A 22,121-nucleotide genomic window follows, 5' to 3' on the forward strand; every position below is an offset into this window, starting at 1 on the left:
GCACACTGAAGCAAATACAGAATCACCACCTCCAGACAGCTTTTTTTAATTCATTTTTTATTCAGCTTTTCAGAAATGATTGTCAGATTTTTGGAAGCATTCATTCTTGCATCATCTTTACCCTGTATTCAAGTTTACCAATTCATCTTTTTCCTATTTTTGGTCATATGCATATCCTGTTCCACTGGAGTTTCAGATAATAAGGTCAAAATGTTTACAAGTCCTGAAAAATCAGAATGACCTGAACATTTACATTTAACCAATTTTAAGCTGCTGCTCTGTAAGGTGACATAGAGAGATAATATATTCATCTCAGATCAACTTCTATGGAAGTGGAAGAGCTCCAGTTGGATAATTCTGAATGCAGCTGTGTTCCTGAGGTGGCTGAGTAAGTCCGCATGAAAACAAGACAATAACAGAACCAAATTTAAAATGGATGATTTCGTCATAGAGGGGATACAAAACATCAGTAACACTGATCCTGGTACAGCAGTAACATTGTGATATGATACAGGACAATCTCTCTGCTGGATGGTTATTTCATTATAGATCAGTAACAAGGTCAGAGATCACATTGAGAGAAATCTGCATTCATTCTTTACTAAAGCCCATAGCGCCCCTTTAAAGAGAAGAGGAGAGTGAGGGGGAAGGTCCATGTTGCAGTTTTCCATTGTTGTCATCAAAGCCAAGTGAAATACTTGTGTGAGTAGACATCTGTTTTAGAGCAGCAAAGCTGGAAGGATTGTTCCCTGGCACGTCCCAAAGCCCACCCTGTAGCCATCTCCTTCACAGTAACCTAAACAGAGGAAGCCATTGGACACGTATATGACCAGTGTCATGATGCTGTGTAATACTGTGTAAGCTCGAAAGCTGAATTTCTGACAGGCAATATAAAAGTAAAACTTTCTCTACTTTAGTGAGCCATCTGTTTGTAGTCATACATTTGTTTAGGGCTGTGCGATATGACCAAAATCTCATATCCCGATATAAGACATTTATTGTCCTGACAACGATATATATCAGAAAAATTTTAGATTTTCTGCCAATTCTGTGAATCTCGACTTGCATGAAATGTTTTCAGCTGGGTGTTGAGTCTTTTGACCCATGCATGAAACTATACATTTTCTGATATAAGTAGTAAAGGCCGCTTATATCTAAAAAAAAAGCGAGAACTTTAAGAAATTAATAGAGCCACTACAGTGACCATCACAACGCTGATAAAATATTGCTGTAAATTGTTTATTTGCAACACCACGAAACTGTCACGGCTGGCGGGGTGAGCCGTGTGGTGTGGAGGAAATGGAGGACCCAAAATGCAGCAGTGACTGATGGTACGAGTGATGTTTATTCACAAGTGGTAGTGGCAGAAACAGGCAGAGAGGTATGACAGAACAACTGAAGAAACCTAAACTGGGAGAACTAAATGACAAACCTGAGACCATACAAAAGGGGTGCGGGGCAGAGAGACGCAGAGACAGGAACACCATAGAACGCAGAGATACACGGAGGAACGCAGACGAGCCGACAACGAACACAGACCGACACCCACTAAATATACACACACAAGGTAATCAGGTAATCACACACAGGAGGGAAGAACAGCTGAACCTAATACACATGAGGACCGGAGGAGACAAGCTGAACACAATAACAACAGACACAGACCTTCAGAACAAAACAGGAAATCTAGAACACGAACCGGACACAAGGGGGGAGGACACAGAATAACTAGAACAGAGGAAAATAATCACAAAACACAAAACGCTGGGTCAACGACCCAGCACCATGACAGAAACAAACGGTAGCGTGATATGAAACGATGGATGTTTTCATATCATCATCCGAGCCGATATCGTTATCTCGAACAGCTACATTTGTTTATGTATTATTGTTATTATTTAACTATTTGTTTTTAACAACAATAATAAAATATTGAAATACACTTTGAAACTGAACAGATTCCTTTCATAATGTCAGCCAGATTAAATTTTCAAGTTCAACAAGTCCAAACTTCAGCTGCAAAATTAAGATAAGAGTTTATCTGGAAATGCCTGAAGCACACGAGAGTCCGACAGTTATGTTCTAATTCTTCAATCCTTATGTTTTGTCTATTGTAGTTAACCTTATCTTTATGTCCATGTTGGCATTATGTAAAGATGCAAAAATGTTATTGCTACTTCTAAAAATATTGTCACATAAATCCAAATGATATGAAGTGGAAAGCATACGTTTTAAACAGACCAACCTGATATAGTGACTTCATCTCCATCATTCAAGAAGGTTCTAGTTCCTTCTCCTCCCAGGTCAATGTTCTTAGAGCCATTCCACGACAGCTCAAGCATGGACCCAAAGCTCTCTGGATCCTGCCATGAAACAAACCAGTTGCAATAAGGACAATGGAAAAGCAACAACAGTGTGAAAAGCCCACAAGAGAATTTGCTAATGAGTGATGTTATATAATCTAGCTTACAAACTGAGAACTGACAGACAAAAAGGTACACATTACAGTCATCGAGTCCTAAGCATACTGTGCATGTGGACACTCACAGGTCCACTGATGGTGCCTGAAGCGAGCAGGTCTCCTGGTTTGACATTGCAACCATTGACCGTGTGATGGGCAAGCTGCTGCTTCATGGTCCAGTACATGTACTTGAGTCAGAGAGACAGAAATAAAAATAAAACATTAGTGAATTCAAGACGGGGACAGTCATGGTACGCAGCGGCACAGCACGCTTTTCTACTGTGCACTTTATTTTGTCTTTTTTATGCCTTTTTACTGCAGCTTCCTGCAACACACTGTCACTTTCAGTCGTCAGACATCAGCCTCAGCCTGAACCTGGCCTTTACTTCAGATTCGACCGACATTATCCCACCTGAGATTGTGAGACCACCCAGCGCTCTGTGGTACATTGTCAGAAACAGACAGCCGAGGGAGAGGAAACAAAAGTGGGGATGGAGAACTGATTATCATATCCAGCTGTCAAAATAACAACACAAACCCCTCCATCCATCCTCATCCTCCTCATTAATGACAGCTCCCTCACAAACATCCCTGATCCCTCAGCGGAGTTACCGGTCAGGCATTACACTGCCAGGACCGCAACAAAGGAAGGGGGGGGGGGGGGTGCTCTGTGCTTATGTGCTTCAGGACTGGTGCCGTAACAATAGGATTGTGGACAGTCACTACTCACATGTCAAATAAGTGCAGGCCCTTTAATTTACCTCACAAGCTAACAGCAGCTGCATCAAACAGCAGAGAGAGCGCCCGGAGAGTGTCCATAATCTTGCTTTCATGTTTAAATCTGTGCTCTGTACCAAATTCCAACAACATGTTACATGTGCCACACAAATATGGACTCTATACTCAGAGCAAATCCTTTGCACTACTTCCAAGCACATGGTTCTCCAGTGGGTGCCTTTCTCTTGTTTTGTATATATTCCTGTTGACTGTATATATTTCACCTGTTTGTTATTTATTCCTGCTGTTTTTCTATTTACCTTTTATTCCTACACAGTTAGCATCGAGCACCCATAATTTTGTTGTAGATGTACATTGGCAATAAAGGGCTATTCTATTCTATTCTATTCTATTCTATTCTATTCTATTCTATTCTAAAAGAGAGCAACTGAAACTTTATACTGATTCTCCATTCTCCTAACGAATAAAGGCCAATCCTTCCTTTTGCAGTCTTCTGACCAGCTGAGAGAAATGAAGAAGTCAACAATGTCAAAATTGCTACAGCTACACTAAATAGATAAAAATGTCAGAACACATTTTACATAACACAAACATTTACAAGAGAATCGGTCTTTCTAAAGAACTCACTGACTTTGAGTGTGGTGCTGTAACAGGATTTCAAATCAGTTCATAAAAATGCTTCCCTTATTCCATGTCTGGTAAGGTTCTCCAGGTTCTCCCGGTCATTGTAGTCTAAGAAGCTTGGTAAGAAAAGCGTCTGAACGTCTTTAAGTTTCCTTGAAGACGTTTCACTTTCATCCGAGAAGCTTCTTCAGCTCTAAGAACAACTGGTGCAGAGTCACAGCTTTTAAGCCCTATGGGAGTGTCCCCCCAAGAGAGACATGGACCCCCTCAGATGAGAGGTGAAACGTCTTGAGGGAAACTTGAAGTAGTCCAGACGCTTTTCTTACCAGGCTCCTTAGACTTCCCTTATTCCATGGCCAATTTTATGTTGTTTCTTTGCTGCAGCAACTCAAAAAACCGGAGCAATCCATGTCAAGTTAAATCAAAGGATTGCTGAGAGCCAAGGCTTTAAATGACTCGATAACTTCAAAATCCCTCTGGCATTAACATCAGCACAAAAACCGTGTGCTGAGAGCTTCACAGCATGGATCTCCATGACTGAGCATCTGTTGCATATATAATGTGTAGATGGCTTACTACTTTTGTTTATACATGCTGTTTTTCTTTAGTGGTGCAGCCAAAGAATATAATAAAATATAATCATTTAAGAATGAAGCAACCATAAAATGCTGGCAAAACAGGCATAGCTGAGACAGCAACATGTCAAGTCCTCTTTAATCGTATTTTATATAATACGGTTTGTTTGTTTAAAAACATGTAATATAGTGGTTCTGGCTCTGCAACCATGAATCTTACCTTAAAGTTGGATCTGCAGATGTTCACAGCTTCAGCCATGCCTTTGCCTTTAACAACAGAACAGATATTCATTTCAAAACATGTTACTCTCCTAACCAAGAGCATTATTATAGTGAACTAAAACTAAACTAAAAATGTGGGCAAATGGTTAACTGAAATAAAATCGCATCCATCTTCTTCTATTTAGTAGAAATAAGAACTATCCTTAAAAAAAATTAATAAAAGAAATTAAAGCAGCATTGTGTACTTTTAAAATAACTAAGTTCAAATGAAAGTATATAATAAATGAGCTTGTTTTAGGGTTGTGACAGTTTGGTCAGTTGTGTTTGTTGCCTGACCTGGACCGTCAGTGTGTCTGTGAGTCAACAAAAGTGCAACTTCCTTTATGTTATAATAGCAGAGTAGCACTGACACTTTTAAAAAGCAAACTAAAATAAAATATTTTGACTAAAAAGACTAAAAGCTAAACTGAAAAGAATAAACTTACTCTGGCGACGAACTGAAGCTAAACTGAAGGGAAAACAAAACCTCCAAATGAAACAAAAATAATAATAATAATCTAGGATCAAAGTTATTGTAGTCTTGTAGTTTCTAATTTTTATTTTTATTTCATTTGGAGATTTGGTTTTCAGGCAACCACCAGTTTACAGTAAATACAGAAATAATGCTTTACACCAGAAAATCCAATGGGGTCAACCCAATCTTAAACTTTTAAGGCCAGAAACTTCTCATTCTTTGAAAAAAATCTGATCACCCTTTTTGGCTCCTACCTCAAAGCACACTGTGTTCTGTTGATCTTATGTGCTGCACAATAATGTTTAACATTTAGTATTTACTGTCATATTCCCATATATCATTGTGATGTTGTTTATTCTATTACTCTTGTTCTCTTCTGCTTGCTTTCTTTTTTCTTTCTCAGCAGGTGATCCAGGTGATTGATATATGCATTTTTTTTTCTCTGCCCGTTCTGTTGGTTTTTGTCTTTTGCCCTTCTCCCCCGTCCCTCTTCTCAGCTGTTTCTCTTTCCCTCTTTCTTTCTCCCCTTCTTTCCCCCAGTCAAGTCTGTCCCGTATTCAGTAAGTGAAAATAAAATGAACAATAAAAGGTGAATCAAATGGACCATTACGGCAAGGCTGGGATGGTCAGTTTGGTAAAGTAAATCCGTTGGGCATCTTTCTTTGCCTTTAGACAACAATTCTGATGCAAAAGAGCCAAACGGGACAGGCCAAAAAAAAAAAAAAAAGAAAGAAAATCTGATCAAACTACGAGAAAAATTTGTATTTCTTTGAATATTTTATTCCCAAACCAAACAGCAGAAGATTGTTGTCTATTAAGTGCTAATGCTACCCAGTCATTAGGGTATGAGCATTCATTAAAGTATCTACCAGCTGCATTAGGATGCTGCCTGCATATTGAAACATCACAGAAACTCTATTACTATATATTACTTAACACTGGCAGGGACAGTGCTACTCCTCATGAGAGAACTTGACCATGAGTATATGTACAATTGATATCATGATAGTTTGTGGATGGTACCTTTTAGTGAAACAAACAGATTAATATTGAAAGTATACGCATCATGGTGTTGTAGGTATGGGAGGGGTTCTGGATCCTGTTGGAAGACACAAAATACAAAGCTGAAAAAGAACAGTGAGCAAAAAGAGATGAAAAAGAACACATTTTCATTTCACAGGTTAGAATGATGGAAGAAAAAGGTTGTGAGGTGATGTCAGATGGGACGGTCTGGCTTGTGGTCTTTGCTCTAATTCATCGCAAAGGTGTTCAGTCAGGTTGAGATGAGGACTCGGTGCAGGTCAAGTTCTTCCTTGTCAATCTCACCAGTCAATCCCATCGTTATGGACCTTGATTTGTGCACTGGTGCACAGTCATGTAGGAAGGGATCAAGTTGGGAACATGAAACTGAATGAAACTGAACATGAATGACTTGGAATGCTGAAGCATTAAGAGTTCCTTTCACTGGAAGTAAGGGGCTGATCCCAGCTCCTGAAAAAACCCACCATAATCCTCCCTCCTTTAAGAAAATGACACTTGGCACAATGGCAGTGAAGTACCACTCTTGTGGCAACAACCAAACCCAGACTCCTCTATCAGAGTGACAGAAGCACGATTCATTACTTCAGAGACACGTCTCCACTGTTCTAGAGTTCAAGCTCCTGTTCTGCTGATGGGTTAAGGACCTTTACCGCCTTGTCCAGCATTATTTTAATTTGTTTGTTTGTTTTGCCTGTCCTGTCCAGTACTGTAGCCATCAGAATTATTGTCTGAAGGCCAAGAAAAATGCCGAATCGATTTATTTTCCCTAGTGGACCATTACGTATTTGCTAAACTGGTCTTGATTGACTGGTCCACTTGATTAGATTTTTCTTTACTTTAAGTTATTACTAGAAAGAAGATTAAGAAGAAGGAAAGTGAAGTTGGGAAGAGAGTTAAACGAATGAGAGGGGACAAAAATAAAGGAGAAGACGGGTAGAGAGAAAGGACACTGAAAATCTACTTGACCACCTGCTGGAAAAAAACAACCAACAAGAAAACAACACAGCAGGGAAACCACAGCAACAACCAACATAAGCACAAGTAACAGTAAATAATAAATACTGAATGTTGAGTACATGTTTCTACACCTGTATGAACACATGTGTGTACACCTGTGTCAAAAAGTGGGTGTGGGAAGTCATAGCCCCGCCCCCCCAAGAAGCAGGCATGGAGGAGATCCGGGCCCCGGACATCTGGAGGCCGCCCAGAGCATGAGGACCACCGCAGGGGCAATCACACCACCCACTCAGAAAAGACCTGAGAAGTGTCCTAGAAAGAGGTCACCCAGCAGCCACTGTACAGAAGCCACAGGGCGACGGGCCCAGAGGCTCCACTGGCAGCCGGCTATGCCACCAGGAGTGAGCCAGTACTCACCCAAGCATAACCACCAATGCACCGGCAGCTGGGGGCACCAGCCACTGGGAGGGTGTGTGGTGGGAGGGGCCTGAGATGTTCTGAGAGAGGTGGAATCTGAGACCTGACCTAACACCTAGATATAGATGAACAGGCACACACAGACACAAAGATCCGTTCCCACCCTCATGCACACATATACAAATACTCAGCACTTGCCCAACATGGACACACACAGAAATAAATGTAGTACACACGCTCACACTCCCCTCTACATACTCTATATTCCAGGCACAAGCACCCCCAGAGGAGCAATCCCAGACCATGGACATGGTTCCCTTTACGCTGGGGTGGAGAAAGAAAACCACCCCGGGTCCTGCAACAGCAGGGAAGCCCACCAGCCCAGACTCAGACCAGCTTCTCCTCCCAACCCTCCACCCCAGATGGCAAACAGAGAACGGGGTGTGTGAAGAAAGGAAGCCCCTTCCTGGAGTCAGCTCACCCCCCGACCCCCATGTGTGAGCCGTTCCCTGATATCCACCAAGGACAGTGGGTGCCTGGGCCCATCCAGACTGAGGCCCACAGCAGCAGCACCACCAAGCCACACAGAGCATGAGGAAGCCCCATCCATGCAGTTAACTCCCAGACTGCATAAGACAATAGACGCCCAAGCTGAGTTCATCTTTTGACTCGATGCTATAGTCTGATTCAAATGTGCTCCTTAATTCTTTTTGAGCAATGTACTACATGCCGCTTATCTTTGTTGTTGTTAATTGAGAACCTTATGTTCACCTGAATGGGGTTAGGCTCAGCAAAGGGTAACAGTGCCTCCATGGGGACGACCCAAGGTGAAATAGTTGTCCCAAAATTCTTCCCCAGGAAAGGTCCCAATGGAACATACTCCCAGGCCTGGATGTCCCTAGCTGAGAATAAACACAAGTGAGAGAAAATTAGGAAGGTTATTCTTTTTTCTTTCCAAATTACTTTGCAGATTATTCAATCCACTCTTGTGGCAAACCTTTAATTTAATAAGTTGTATTCCAGGACACAAATTTCCAAAGTGCATAATTATCGGTTAATACAAGAGTTCAAATATGGTTGTCCATTCATAAAACTTTGTGTTCTTCGTTGCCACATTGACAAGTGTATACTGAGATAGTCTATACGTTGGTCGCACATAGTATTGTCATGATCCTGGGTCTGTTGACCCAGCGTTTTGAGTTTTAGTTTATGTAAGCCCTTCAGGTTTCCTAAGTTCATTTGTTATCATGCCTAGGTGTTTCTAGTTCTTATTATTTCCCCCTCGTGTTTCCAACTATGTTAAATCTCCCCTGCTCTTCATGCGTTTCATGTCTGTGTCTTACGTTGTCAAGTTCGGGTTGTCATGTCTATGTCTCATTATGTTTCCTGTTTTATTGTGAAGAGGTCTGGTGTTTCTGTGTTCATCGTGTTCAGTCTTACTCTCCCACTGTGACGTCATTATGTTCATGTGTGCCAGCTGTTTCCCCATGTGTTCCCACTTCCCTCATCATCCTCCTGTGTGTATTTAGTCCGTGTGCTTTCAGTCATTTGTTGTCAGGTCGTCTGCTCATCCATGTCAGTTCACTATGGTTAAGCGTTTTCATGTTTTGTTATTAGTTCACCCAGTTTAGGTTATTGTTTAGTTTTCACCGATGCCCGATTATTTTTACCCTCATTGCTAGCCTCAATAAACGGCTTGTTTTGTTTATCCACACTACGTTTTGGTCTGCGTTTGAGTCCTCCTCTGCAACACATACGGTCTGCCCCAGCCAGACCGTGACAAGTATACGTCCAGATTAAATATCTTTGTTTCAAAATCATGCAGAGTGTAATGATTTGTGTATTTATGTCAGTGAACACGAACAAATGCATTGCCTTGTCACGGCCTTTTCATGTTTTGCCATGAGAATTGGTAGTAAGGGACAATTCATCCATTCTATTTATTAATGAATCAATTTTCCAAGGGACATTTCTAAAATACACGCACAAGCACATGTTTAGTCTAAGTAATGTTTTATATGTACTAAAACAAACTGTTGACAAGTTAAATTTAATCTTGATCTTGAAAGGTTAGTATATCCAGTTCATACCTGGTACCATAATTCATTGTTGTAATCCAAAGTTTCATATTCACTGTTCCTCAGATTCCACTTCATTTAGAAACTGATTTCTTTTGATCTCACAACATTTTAATGTTTAAAATTACATCTTTAACAAATCAGTGATTAGAAAAATATATTTTTAATTAAATTTAGAAAACATTTTCTGCAGTGGAGACCGTCTAATTAAATCGTCTAGATTGGTTCAAAGTTGCATTAGCTACTGAGGTACCAGCATGGCCGCCTACAGGTTTAGTTTTAATGAAGCTGGTTCCTCTCATGAAATCTAGCTGCAGTTCATAATTAGACAGTGGATGTTGTTTAAGTATATTATACAACAGTTTGTGTAAGTATATGTTTTCACAAACAATGACTCAAATGGAGCTGTGGCAGTGTAACAGGACTGTTACTTACGAAGAGTAACTCTCTGCTTTGGGGGTGACTGTAGCTCAGGAGTCAGAGCAGCTCCGCTAACTGAAAGGTTGGTGGTTTGATGCCTGGCTGCTCCAGTCTGCATAGCAAATATCCTGTGGCAAGATACTAACCTCAATTTGTTCTCTGATGCATCTATCAGATTAAAAATGTGTGCGAATGAAAGCACTTTCTTTTTCTTTCTGGGTTACTTATTCTTTGATGTTCAAAGAATGTATGGGTCCATTTTGAAATGTTTGTTTCGTGCTGGCTATAGTTTTAATGCCAGTCTTCTTTCAGAATCTTTTTCTGTTCTTGCACACAGATACATTTCATTGCCTGAGCTTTCTCCACTGAAAAAAATACTTTATAAACAAGAAGAAAGCATTGCATTTAGCTTATTGTGCAGTTCTATGGGAGAAAGTTTACATGGCAAATATTCATAGAAAGTCTGTGGTGAAGTCTGCAGCCTGATGTCCTGAGGGCATCAGCAGTCGTGTATAAAGTAAAAGTGACATCAGTTCACCTTCAAGCTGCATATTCAGCAGAAATGTCACAGGCTGAAAAACCTCTTACCACTGTACTGTTAGGAGGAAAAGCTGGGGACTAAAGTGAAGAGTTCACTAGTAAGACAGGATGTGCTTGAAATATCAAAAGTCCAGAGAATATGTTCCCTAAAGACAACTCCCTACTTACTGGATATTTTAAGAGTAAAGTTAAATTCAAAGGTTTTGTACATTTAGCTTTTTTTCTTTTTCCTACGGCTTGTATCTCTCTGACACTCAGACACGAGAAGGCCTGGCTTACAATCTCCGCTCTGATTCATCATAAAGGTGTTCTATCAAGCTGAGAGGAGGACTCTGTGCAGGCTAGTCAAGTGCTTCCTCAGCAATGTCAATCTCAGCATCCACTGCCCTGTGATTTCACATGGCCCACCTGTCAGGGGTTTTGAGTTTGTTCTGTATTTTTGAGTTTCTTGTGTAAGGTTTGTGTTATTCTTATTAGGGTCTAGTTGAGTTGAGTTGAGCCGTTACTATCATCTGTCTCCTTGGTTTTTGTGTCTTGTTTCTTGTCTAGTCCGTCATGTGTTTTAGGTCTGTGTGTTCCATAGTGTCAAGCTTGTGTTGTCATGTCTATGTCTCTCCATGTTTCCTGTTTTATTTTGAAAGTCTTGTGTTGCTATGTTCAATGAACATCTTGGGATAACAAAGCAGCAATATCTGCTCCTGTACTTTAGACACATGGGATTCATGTAGCCTCTCTCCAAGTACCAATAAAAGACAAAGCTACAATAGTAGTTGTGTTGAAAAGGCACAACCTGTACTCCCTGAATAGCCTCCCAAATCACAGCCGGGCAGGGCAGAAGTAACTCACCCAGTGTTGTGCAGAGGATTACAGAGTGCATACATATAAGACTAAACAGCAGACTTGGTTTGTTGTGGAGGGTGGAAGTTCATGACTTATTTTTTCACTTTACTTTAACCGGAAATAAACTTTCAGTTACACTTTTAGTAGCTATAGCTATGAAAATATGAAAACAGCTTGCAGCATTCATAGCATGTAAAATTACAATCTATGAATATAAAAGGACAATTAGCTTTTACAACCAGATACAATGTGTCATTTGAACATAATTATTTGAGTCTCATAGGTGTTCTTATTGAATAGCCTCACAACCACATGTGAAATGTAAGATTCTGTGTAAACCTTAGTTTGACTATGGCACTGCAGTTGGTGGCGTACCAATGTGTTCTCTAGTAACGTTTTGGGAGTCCCCCCTTCTTCTCCTGCAGATTATCTACTATAAACATTCCCATTTCTGTTGCATAGTAAAACCATCTTCAAGCATTTACAACATGAAAATGTTGGTGAGGTGTATTGTTTAGAGACTCTTACCACTCCAGTCATTCATGAGTACCATTCCAAAGATGTGTTCATGGGCTTTCTGGATAGGAATGGCTTCCCCTAGCGGATTACCTCCTCCAACAAAGAATGCCTGATCACAAACAGAAGCAGTTGTGAATATGAAAACAACTAAATACTGAAGTACAATACTGAATATTCTGACCAGAGAAACTCTGATCTTTCTCTCAGTTAATTCAGATGTTGAAATTAAATTAATACAATTACAAATAAAATACACCTGGGCTGTTAGATTAAACAAACACATTAATCACCATCTCCAGTTCAATGTCCAGCTTCTTAGATGGGCCAAACACTGGGGGTTTTGCTAAAAAGAAGAACAAAGGCAACAGTTATCGTCAGCTACGAGGTGGGACTGTGCCGAAGCTGCTCAAAGTCACAAGCACATCACGCAGTCATATCTGTGGACAAGTAAATGGTTTATATACAGCATATGATTGGATTTAGACGCTAAAGATGCATTAATTGATATTCTGATTACTAATAAAACACAAATTAGTTAAGCAACATACAAACAAAAATAAAATAAAGTTCTTGAAACTAGATCAGGGGAAGCCTTGAGGATTTTTAGCACTTATATGATGAATGTAATTTGGATGCTTTACCTCTGATTTGGTCCATCGGGGTAATATAGATCGATCGAATTCAGTTCACTTACTAGTCTCTAACTTTGCGTCTTGCTGAACACATAGTGTAAAGTGATTTATCAAAACTTTTTTACTATTTGCTGCTGCTGTAAATTCCTTAGCATTAGATATCACTGCTGATTCATTAAATTAGCATTGATTTACTTTACTTATCCTGTTTGATGAGTAAAGGTTTACATGAACTCTTAAGATGTAAATGGTTTGATTTCACAAGACTTGAGACTAATTTATTACTTAGTACTTGTTATTCTGTTTCTTTGTTATTCTGTTTCTTTCGCTGAGGGAACATGTGCACGTAATTTCGTTCCACCTCATGTAAACATGTGATGCGAATACAATAAAGAATCCTTGAATTATAAGGATCTTACTCTGATCAGGCCTCATCTGGCCTGAAGGGCGGCGGATGGGAGTCCCAGAAACAACCACTGATGATGCCCGGCCATGGTATCCCACAGGAAGCCTCAACCTGCATAATACAGAACTCAAGTCACTACAACAAGCTGCTGTGCCGCTTTAAGTCTGCAATGTGCAAAATGGATAGGAAATTGATTTCTGGCAAATAAGCTGCATCATTTCCAGTTATCTTCGAAATGTACAGTTAGTGACAACAAGAAGAAGATAAGGGTAAAGACATAACCTGCAGAAATGAGACAAAGGTACTTATAGTTGAAGATGAAATATTAACCATAGTAAATAATGACTCATTTAATTATGTAAAAAAGCTCAATGTACGCGAGCGTGTGGGTAATTCTTCACAAAATATTCCAAAAACAAGCATTTTTAGGCATGTAAATAATGTTGAATACTAAGAAATTTCAAATCACATATGTTGCTAAATGGCAAAATGTCTGACTTTGAGATGATAAACCCCACGGTAGCATTTCTGTTTCAGTTCAGCAGCATCGATCGTTGGTCACGTTCATAGTTTGATTGCTGGTTTTCTGGACTTAATTGTCTTCTGAATCATATTTTCAAAGTGTTTATATGCAATAAAATCCAAAAATAAATTCGCTTTAGTAACTTTGACACAGTCACATCTGCTGTAATATTTACACAGATTACTGTGGTTTACAGAAATACTCATTTTGGCCATGTCATTTTCAGGCAGTAACCTCAGAAAGACTGTATGGGCGTTTAGTTTGGCAGGTGTTTTGGTAGCAACCAGGGACCCCATACAATATATGACATGTTGTGGTTTACCATTTGCCCTTTGGAGCTTTTAAATTGCTTCATTTTATAAATGAACTGTTAAAATGAAGTGTTAGGTAACTTTATGCAACCTTCACTGCCTGAGATGAAATTATCCAGTACAGTGTGTCAGAGGGGCACACAGTTATACTTAGCATTAGTCCCCTGAGAGCGCACGTTGTGACAGAGGGATTCAGTGGGGATTCCTGCAAGTCCACACCAAAGCTCTGAAGTACAAATTAATTAGGCAAACCTTGTAGTGGCCACAGTTTGTGGACAGTTTGAAATGATCTCTTTTAATATTACTACACATTAAGGCCTCCCAGTCAGCATTTTCTTCATTGTATCAAGTGTTTACTGTTGGTTGGATTCACATGTACCAGTTTGGCATCAGAGCATTCTCCTTTCCCCGGAACATGATCCCAACATTAGTGGCATGATCTCTGGAGGAGTAGAAGTCCGTGTAGTCTCCTATGAAAAACAGACAGTTCATGAATGGGATGGATGCTTTCTTTAACAAACATTTGCAGGAGCGGTCTGCATGCCTAGGCACTTGATTTAGTGTACCATTTCGAGATCAAGTATAAAAAAGCTTATTTTTGCTTGTACTCTCTGCCGCCTGCATTCTGGGTCCACTATGTGGTTCTCCACCCAGTTATATTTGCTCTGTCACAGCTGTAGTAGGCTGTAAAAATGTGTTCTGAATTTTGCAAGTGTCTTGAGCCACTGCTATAGAACCAGCAATGTCCTTGTAAAAGAAGAAACAGCATTATTTGATGTGTGTGTGGTGGGGCGTGGTTTACGATGCTGCTGCAGGTGCGCTTGATCCACCTGCGCGGCATCTGCAATGACGCCTCGCCTGCTTAAAAGTTTGGAGATGTGGTTAACAATGTGGTTGTTGGTGTGTTGAGCTGGTGGCGGGCTAGCTGCAGCTGTGTGTGGATGTATAGCAACCGTGTGAGTGTTAATAAAGTATGTTGAAAAGCATGTTTATGCCACCGGGCCTGCCGTGGTCGTTTACAGTGTGAAATTAATCAAAAAAGGCTTTGTACACAGGTGTGTATAGATATGACATCAGAACAATGCAGAAGGTGCTTGCAGGCACCATTCCTGCCATTTACTTTGGAAATAATGATATTTCTACATGACCTTGAAATTTTGAGTGGAAGTTTATATAAACTCGTCAACCACAACATTAAACTCAGACAGGTCAAGTACAATGACATTAAATCACATTAACTGAAGTTTGATAAGCGGTTAAGAAAATGTATTCATGAATGAATGGTATATACAAGTGTGTATAAGTGTACTCTGAAGTTCTTTGGGCAGAGACTAGAAAAGTGCTGCAGTCAAGAGAGACTAATGACTCTCTCACTGCGTTCAGACTCAGCAGCTACGGCGCGCTGCCAGAGACCCTACGTATGCAGTTTAACAACCGTTTTTTGCCTTTGCTATCAAAACATCATGATAGCGTGATTACCTGACAGAAAATGACAATGAAGCCACATTTTTGCACAGGTTTGGCCTGTGGTTCTAAACTTTTGATCAGCTGTGAAACAGCCTGTTTCAATTTAAGTGTTGTTTTCAATAAATTGCTCCAAAAAATATTTTGTCTCACTCCCAATTCTGCTTGTTGCATGTTGAAGCTCTACTTGGAAACTTGTTTTGCAATGCCATCTCTTCAATAATCATGCAAAATATGTTTGTTTTTTGCCATTTTTCAAGTCGTCTTTAACTTTTAATTGTGACTGTATACAAAAGCAAGTCCATTTTCATACAACAAAATCTCTGATAAGAGAAGTTTAGGTGAGGCTTACCAATGTTTGCAGGAAGGTGCATGATGACTGCGCTTTGATGGATAAATGCTCTGCACAGACAAAGGAAAGAGGTGGATATTAGCAAAATAAGCTTTCTCAAAAGAGGATACACACACTTATGGACATAAAATCTCCTGAAGACTAAATAATGCAAAGATACGTTTTGCTTTGTTTTGTTATATGTGGCTCAAAGGGGATTAAACAATACAAAACTGCATTTACAAACACAGACACACTTGTAGAGTGCAAAAAAATCCAGAAAAAAAAACCCCTTAATATTCTGGCAGCTTTGCACCAGAAAAATATCTGAAAATAACAAAATCTATCATCACGTAAAACTGTGGAAATTTTCTGTAATTTAAATACAATAAATGTGTGTGACGTGTGGGATACTAAATTAGACTGCAGCTGTTTTAGCTTTAAATTTACTAGAATCACAGACTTTGTATATTAAAAATAAATGCAGTAGTAGTATTAAAAACAATGACATTACCTATTAATATGGTAAAACACTGATCTAATACAATTATCAGGCCTCTAACAGCAGAAAAGTACTCTTATTAGTTGGGCTTTATTATGTAATTTAATGTGAACATTTTTGTACTTTTTATCCATAATTAATGCAATAATATTCTGTACCGCCCATTAAACAAAAGTCACAATATTTTTATTAAACGGGTACAGTGGTTTAAAAATACAGCAATCTACTGTTTATTTTTATACGGACTGTGTAATAGGTTTTTACGTGTATTCTAGCATAAAGTTAATGGATTTACCCTTTAAAAATTATCCTTGTTATTGTAATTATAATATATTGTTAACTACAGATGTTATAATGCACATACTGATCAATATGAATATTGAAAGAGACCATTTTATCATTTTATATAACTTTTTCAAAAATTAGAGAACAATGAGATTTTGTTTTACAGTGCCATCTCTTCAATAATTAGGACACACTTACTTGCTTTGCCTCAGCATTTAATTCTGTTAACAAACAGACCACAACAGAAAACTTCTAACAATCTGTCGTAAAAAAAACGAAAGTGCTTTGTTCAAATGGCTGTTAATGAGCCATAAAAAACAGCAAGTAATTAAACCTAGGGTACACTAAATTTAGAGCCACACTGAATATGGCAAGTTTTCCTGGTGCTGCAGACACCTAAAGATATTTAGGCACGTGCAGACAGCAAAGTTATTTTTCAGTCTAGTTGACAACAGGCATAGTTTCTATGGTAGCTCGCTCTATCATTAGAAAATAACCACTACAAACTTCACTGGTGGTGGAGTCTGAGTACACCACATCTCCAACTTCCTCACCTAAACTGTTACAACTGGAGTGCTTAAATTTTGGGCGAATATTCTAAATACCATTAGCCACATTATAATAGATAGATAGATAGATAGATAGATAGATAGATAGATAGATAGATAGATAGATAGATAGATAGATAGATAGATAGATAGATAGATAGATAGATAGATAGATAGATGCATGAGTGGGGCACAGAAAGGAATGGGCAAGAATACTAGAGGCACAAAACAACAGCTCCTGGTAGACAGAGCAGTCGTCCAAGACTGCAAGAGCAGGCTGACCAACCTGTGCACTGCCTCGATTGATTAGAAGAAGGCCAATGACTCGATGCCCCACACCTGGATCCTAGAATACGTCGAACTGTACAATATCAACAGGACCCTAAGAGCCTTCATCAGGAACTCAAGTTTTTATAACATGGTAGTTTACTTGATCATACTAACTTTAGCTACTTACCTACCTTTAACTACTCTGTCAGGGGTATTAATAGTTAGTAATAGTTAATAGTATGATGTATAAGTTAATATCTACAAGAGACAGTCCTAAATATAATGTATGAAATAAAAAAGGTTTTAGCTACCTTGCAGTCCTGAGCAGTAGCTAGAATGTGGGGTTTGCTGCTGTTGAAACCCATTGGTTTATGTAAGCATGGTTCTGTGAGGCAAGCCACAGAGGAAAATGGCAGCTAAAGTTAACTGTTGGTGCCTCAATTCTTTTCCTTCATCCTGGGCTATAATAGAAAATGCAGACTCCCGATAAGCAGCAGTCTGCCACCTACTGGCAGCTGGCTCTTTGCAACAGTGTCTAGTGTTGAAGTGGCAATTTAAAGGGATGCACACTGACTATTGCCCTAATTAACATAATTTCATCTTAATGTTAATAACCCAAAATAATCTGTGTCCTGATTGCACACCTCACAACACTGAATTGGACAACTGGGAAAACATGGATGGTATCTTATTTTTGTTTACTGGACATTTTAAACATGTGTTCCCCCTTCTTTCCTGCCTGAAATACTTTTACCATATTATGTATTGTCATCCAGATGCTGTGAAAGAGCAAATCTAATATATTCACATGTATAATTCTTTTAAACCTAACTATTAGCATTTAGCATGTGTTTCCAGTTTATTCCAGACTTCCTGATTCTTTCTGATTCGTGTTTTATTCAGTTATCATTGCCATGGTATTAAATTGCTGCTTATTACACCAAAACTGCCAGTTGTTTCCTGGTCATCACTATTCTTTAAGCTTGTTTTAAAAGCTTATTAACATGGGTATTAATGTGTTATTAAATAGAAGCAGGCAGTTTTGGATTTTGTAGTTGGAAGCAGGTTATTTATTGCTTTATACATAGATTTATGTGCAATATTACTCAACTGTAACCACTGTTGCTACCATTGTATTACTTGGATATTAAGTGGTTATTACTTTGGTAATTAAGTGGTAATAACTTAGAAATCAGCACATTATTACGTTCATGTTTCTGCCTTGTTACCCTATTATTACTACTTCATTACAGAGCTGTAATAGAAAGCACAAAAATATATGTATTTTCTAAGAGAAAAACAACACAGTAGCCTGAGGATGAAGATGCAGTGTAGACTATGCTTTGTACTGTACACTCCTGTAAACAGACTGACCTGCTCCGAAGGCTCATATCATCTCTCAGTGTGCTCTCATTGGCTGACAGCAGCATTTGCACTGTCCTTCTGGCTTCCCTCCAGGCCTCATAACCAAGAGCCATGAATGCATTCAGTGTAGGCTTATAGGGACACAGATAAACGTTAGTATATGATCCACCAAGTAGCCTTTTTGGTACATTTCTTCAATGGAACATGAAGCAAATAAAACTTTGGCTGATGCACAATACATTAGTGGGCGAGACCACAATCCAAGTGTAGGGGTTCTGTGTGACTAAATGTACACAGGAACCACTTGATCACTTCCAGCTTTGTCTGTTGTACTGTGAACATATCAAAAAGTAGAACTAGTAATGACAACCCTTTTGTTCTAATGAAAGCTGCTTAATTAGTGAATATACTTTCAAACATTTCTACTGTCCTGTAATGTAGGATATCTAAAATATATGATCCACAGAGTTCAGAATGTGATTCTTCCTGACTCATCTCTATACAAAGGAAAATATTTACATTGCTTTGAGAAAATATTTGCTCCCCTTTCTGTTTGTCATATTTGTCCCACTTACATGTTTCAGATCAAATAGATTTTAATATTTTAATAAGTTTTAATATTATAGAAAGACAACCTTTGTAAATACAAAATATGATGATTTAACTTGTTTAAGAACTGCCACCAACGGCAGCATTTAAAAAAACACCATCATCATTTGAAAGGTTATTATGTTTTAAGAATGCATATTTGTCTTTCTAAATGATGTTTAGGACGAGACCTGCAGTCTGTCATGTTACTGAGAATGCCAAATCTGTAAAATCTGAAGCTGCGGTATTCCTGGAATCTTTATTTTCATTTTTATTTCCTTTTTTAAGGCATAAGATTGTCTATTAACGATCTGATCTTTAACTGACACAAAAAATTAACTTGCTGGATTGTATTGATATTCTACTGTATGATGAAGAGACATAGTATGGCAGTAATACAGTGGCTTGCAAAAGTGTTCGGCCCCCTTGAACTTTCCCACATTTTGTCACATTACAGCCACAAACATGAATCAATGTTATTGGAATTGCACGTGAAAGACCAACACAAAGTGGTGCACACGTGAGAAGTGGAACGAAATTCATGCATGATTCCAAACATTTTTTACACATAAATAACTGCAAAGTGGGGTGTGCGTAATTATTCAGCCCTGAGTCAATACTTTGCACACCCCACTTTGTAGTTATTTATTTGTAACAAATGTTTGGAATCATGTATGATTTCGTTCCACTTCTCACGTGTGCACCACTTTGTGTTGGTCTTTCACCTGGAATTCCAATAACATTGATTCATGTTTGTGGCTGTAATGTGACAAAATGTGGGAAAGTTCAAGGGGGCCGAATACTTTTGCAAGTCACTGTATTTCATTTACTGAAATTTTGTTTAGTTAATGTCAGATTAAACAGGTAACCTGTGTTATTGGTTAATGTTTAGACTCACCTGGTCAAAGACATCTTGATGTTTGGAAAGCACAGGTCCTCTAAACAGAGACTTCACTGCACTGAGGTCTAGGATCTGGTCCCCAATCGCAACACCAATGCGATGTCTGGGCTTGGGAAGTACATGCATCCACAGAAATACACGTGACTAAAGATTATCTACTATGCTTTCACATACACCACAGTTCCACCACCAGTGTTATGTACATCAGGGCAAAAGGCTCCCTTTAATGCAAATAATAGTTCCCTACTAATACCACTGTTCTCTCTTCACATTAATTTAATTCTCATTGTGTCCTGTAGATGGAAGCATTGTCATCCAACCCCACTTGTAAAGGGACAAGTGGACCCATACCAGGCAAGAAAACATAGACACTGAATGTATGTATGTATGTATGGGGGGAAGGGTTGAGGTTTTTCATTCAATTTTAATCAACTCTCTTTGTCTGTGTGACTAAACTAGTGTTTGTGAGCAGAACATTCCCATGGGTCAGGTTTTTACTTGGAGAAAAAGAGGCTCTGCTGTCATCTCTGTTACTGAAAGGTTACGCAATATTCCTTCATTAGAATAGTAGTAAAAAGCAAACTACACTTACACTGTCAGGTGTAGAGAATATTCCATAAGGAAGGTTGTGGAAGGAGAAGTCAGAAGTTGGATCTACTGCTATAAAGGACATCTTCTCTTTGGCAGCTGGATTCAACTGAAGCTTACTGACTAACCAAAAGACTGAGCAGTAAGCTCTTCCAGATGTTTAACTTTAGAAAGGCCCCACCTCCTACTGGACAGCCAATCACATGTTGCCTAGAGTATCCACCTCTAGCTAAGGTCCCTGGAAGTTAATGCAAAACAGCCACATAAATGACTCAGCAAAACTGTAGCCTCATCTCTTGGTGGAGTATGGAGAGAGGGAAAGTTCATGCACCTTAGTAGAAAATGTTAAAGATCTCTCAGGTGTTAACTTTGAATGAAAAAGCCACAAGTAAGTAAGTAACACTTATATGATCGTGACAGATCGTTATTGTTTCAGTATTACTGATAGAAAATGTGCTGTCAGTCTTATAGAGTTTAAATAAAGTGTTACCAAATGTTTTTAGTTCAATAAAGTTCAACACATAATTTGCCTTTGATGTCTGTGCTTCCCATCAGGAAGATACATGAATGAGTTTGAACGAGTGGCACTTCACAGAGGCAGTTACTTTTTGTGTTTAAAACATTTGTCCCAAAAGTTGATGTGTGTAGTTCTGTGATGTAGTGGGTCAAAAAAAGTATACTGAAACACACAATGATAGTCTAATAGAGTGAAAATATAACAGATAACACCAAATCCATTCTTACCCTCATTAAAACTGAAGTTTTGTGTAATCATACGTGCATTTTGACTTTTCTTCTCCATGAACAGACTTTCACTCGTCTGTTGTATTTATTGCTGAATTGTCTATCAGGAGTTTCAGCCCAAAGGAAAGCAAAAATTTTGGGCTTCAAATTTAATCACAAAATTATTTTGCCAGTGGCGGTCAAAACTTCTGCGCTTAAATCTTTCAATTCCCCCTTCCTCTCACAAACACACTCTCACACATTTCCCTTTTAAGGGTTTGACAGATTGACACACTCAAACAGAGAGCCTTTTCTTAATGATGAATTGGAAACAAAGTGAAGTTTACACTAATACAGTACATTTGCTTATGAAAGACTGAAGTGAGGAGTAGTAAAAAATTCAGTTCAACTTCCCTACAAACAAAAACACATGGGTTTGATTGCTGTGATAAGCTGTGGACAAACGCATGCCTGAGGTTGGCTTTGACGAGACACCATTTCGTATCTCTTTCATGCATAGTGGTCACCACAGTTACAGCTATTCAAAAGCTGTTTTCTTGTATTTGTGTCAGTGTTGATAGGGGAGAGAGGGCTTTTGCTGTGGCTGCACCCAGACTGTGGAACAGTTTACCTCCTCACATCAGACTCTCCACAAGCCTAGGAACTTTTAAAACTGCTCTTAAAACTCACCTCTTCTCATTGGCTTTTTAGCAAGGTTTAACTTACTGTTTTAACTTA

At 39.0% G+C, this 22,121-nt stretch overlaps 1 protein-coding gene across 1 annotated transcript; it reads right to left on the minus strand.

The window, feature by feature from the left end:
- Positions 1 to 40: 40 nt before the first annotated feature.
- fah (fumarylacetoacetate hydrolase (fumarylacetoacetase)) lies at positions 41 to 20,813 on the minus strand. The gene is made up of 14 exons (XM_086296521.1): positions 20,665 to 20,813; positions 20,070 to 20,180; positions 18,593 to 18,714; positions 15,635 to 15,684; positions 14,198 to 14,288; positions 12,998 to 13,095; positions 12,237 to 12,289; positions 11,956 to 12,055; positions 8,321 to 8,451; positions 6,158 to 6,233; positions 4,619 to 4,665; positions 2,548 to 2,649; positions 2,246 to 2,363; positions 41 to 796 (listed from the first exon to the last, which is right to left on the minus strand). The coding sequence occupies exons 1-14, from the start codon at positions 20,743 to 20,745 to the stop codon at positions 720 to 722; spliced, it is 1,257 nt and encodes a 418-aa protein (XP_086152647.1). The 5' UTR covers positions 20,746 to 20,813; the 3' UTR covers positions 41 to 719.
- Positions 20,814 to 22,121: the final 1,308 nt, after the last annotated feature.

Source organism: Aulonocara sp. 'chitande type north' Nkhata Bay, linkage group LG1 (genome assembly GCF_057382095.1).
Source record: "Aulonocara sp. 'chitande type north' Nkhata Bay isolate Kocher_YH1m ecotype deep benthic linkage group LG1, A_spYH_male_GT1.1, whole genome shotgun sequence".
Classification (NCBI taxonomy): Eukaryota; Metazoa; Chordata; class Actinopteri; order Cichliformes; family Cichlidae; genus Aulonocara; species Aulonocara sp. 'chitande type north' Nkhata Bay.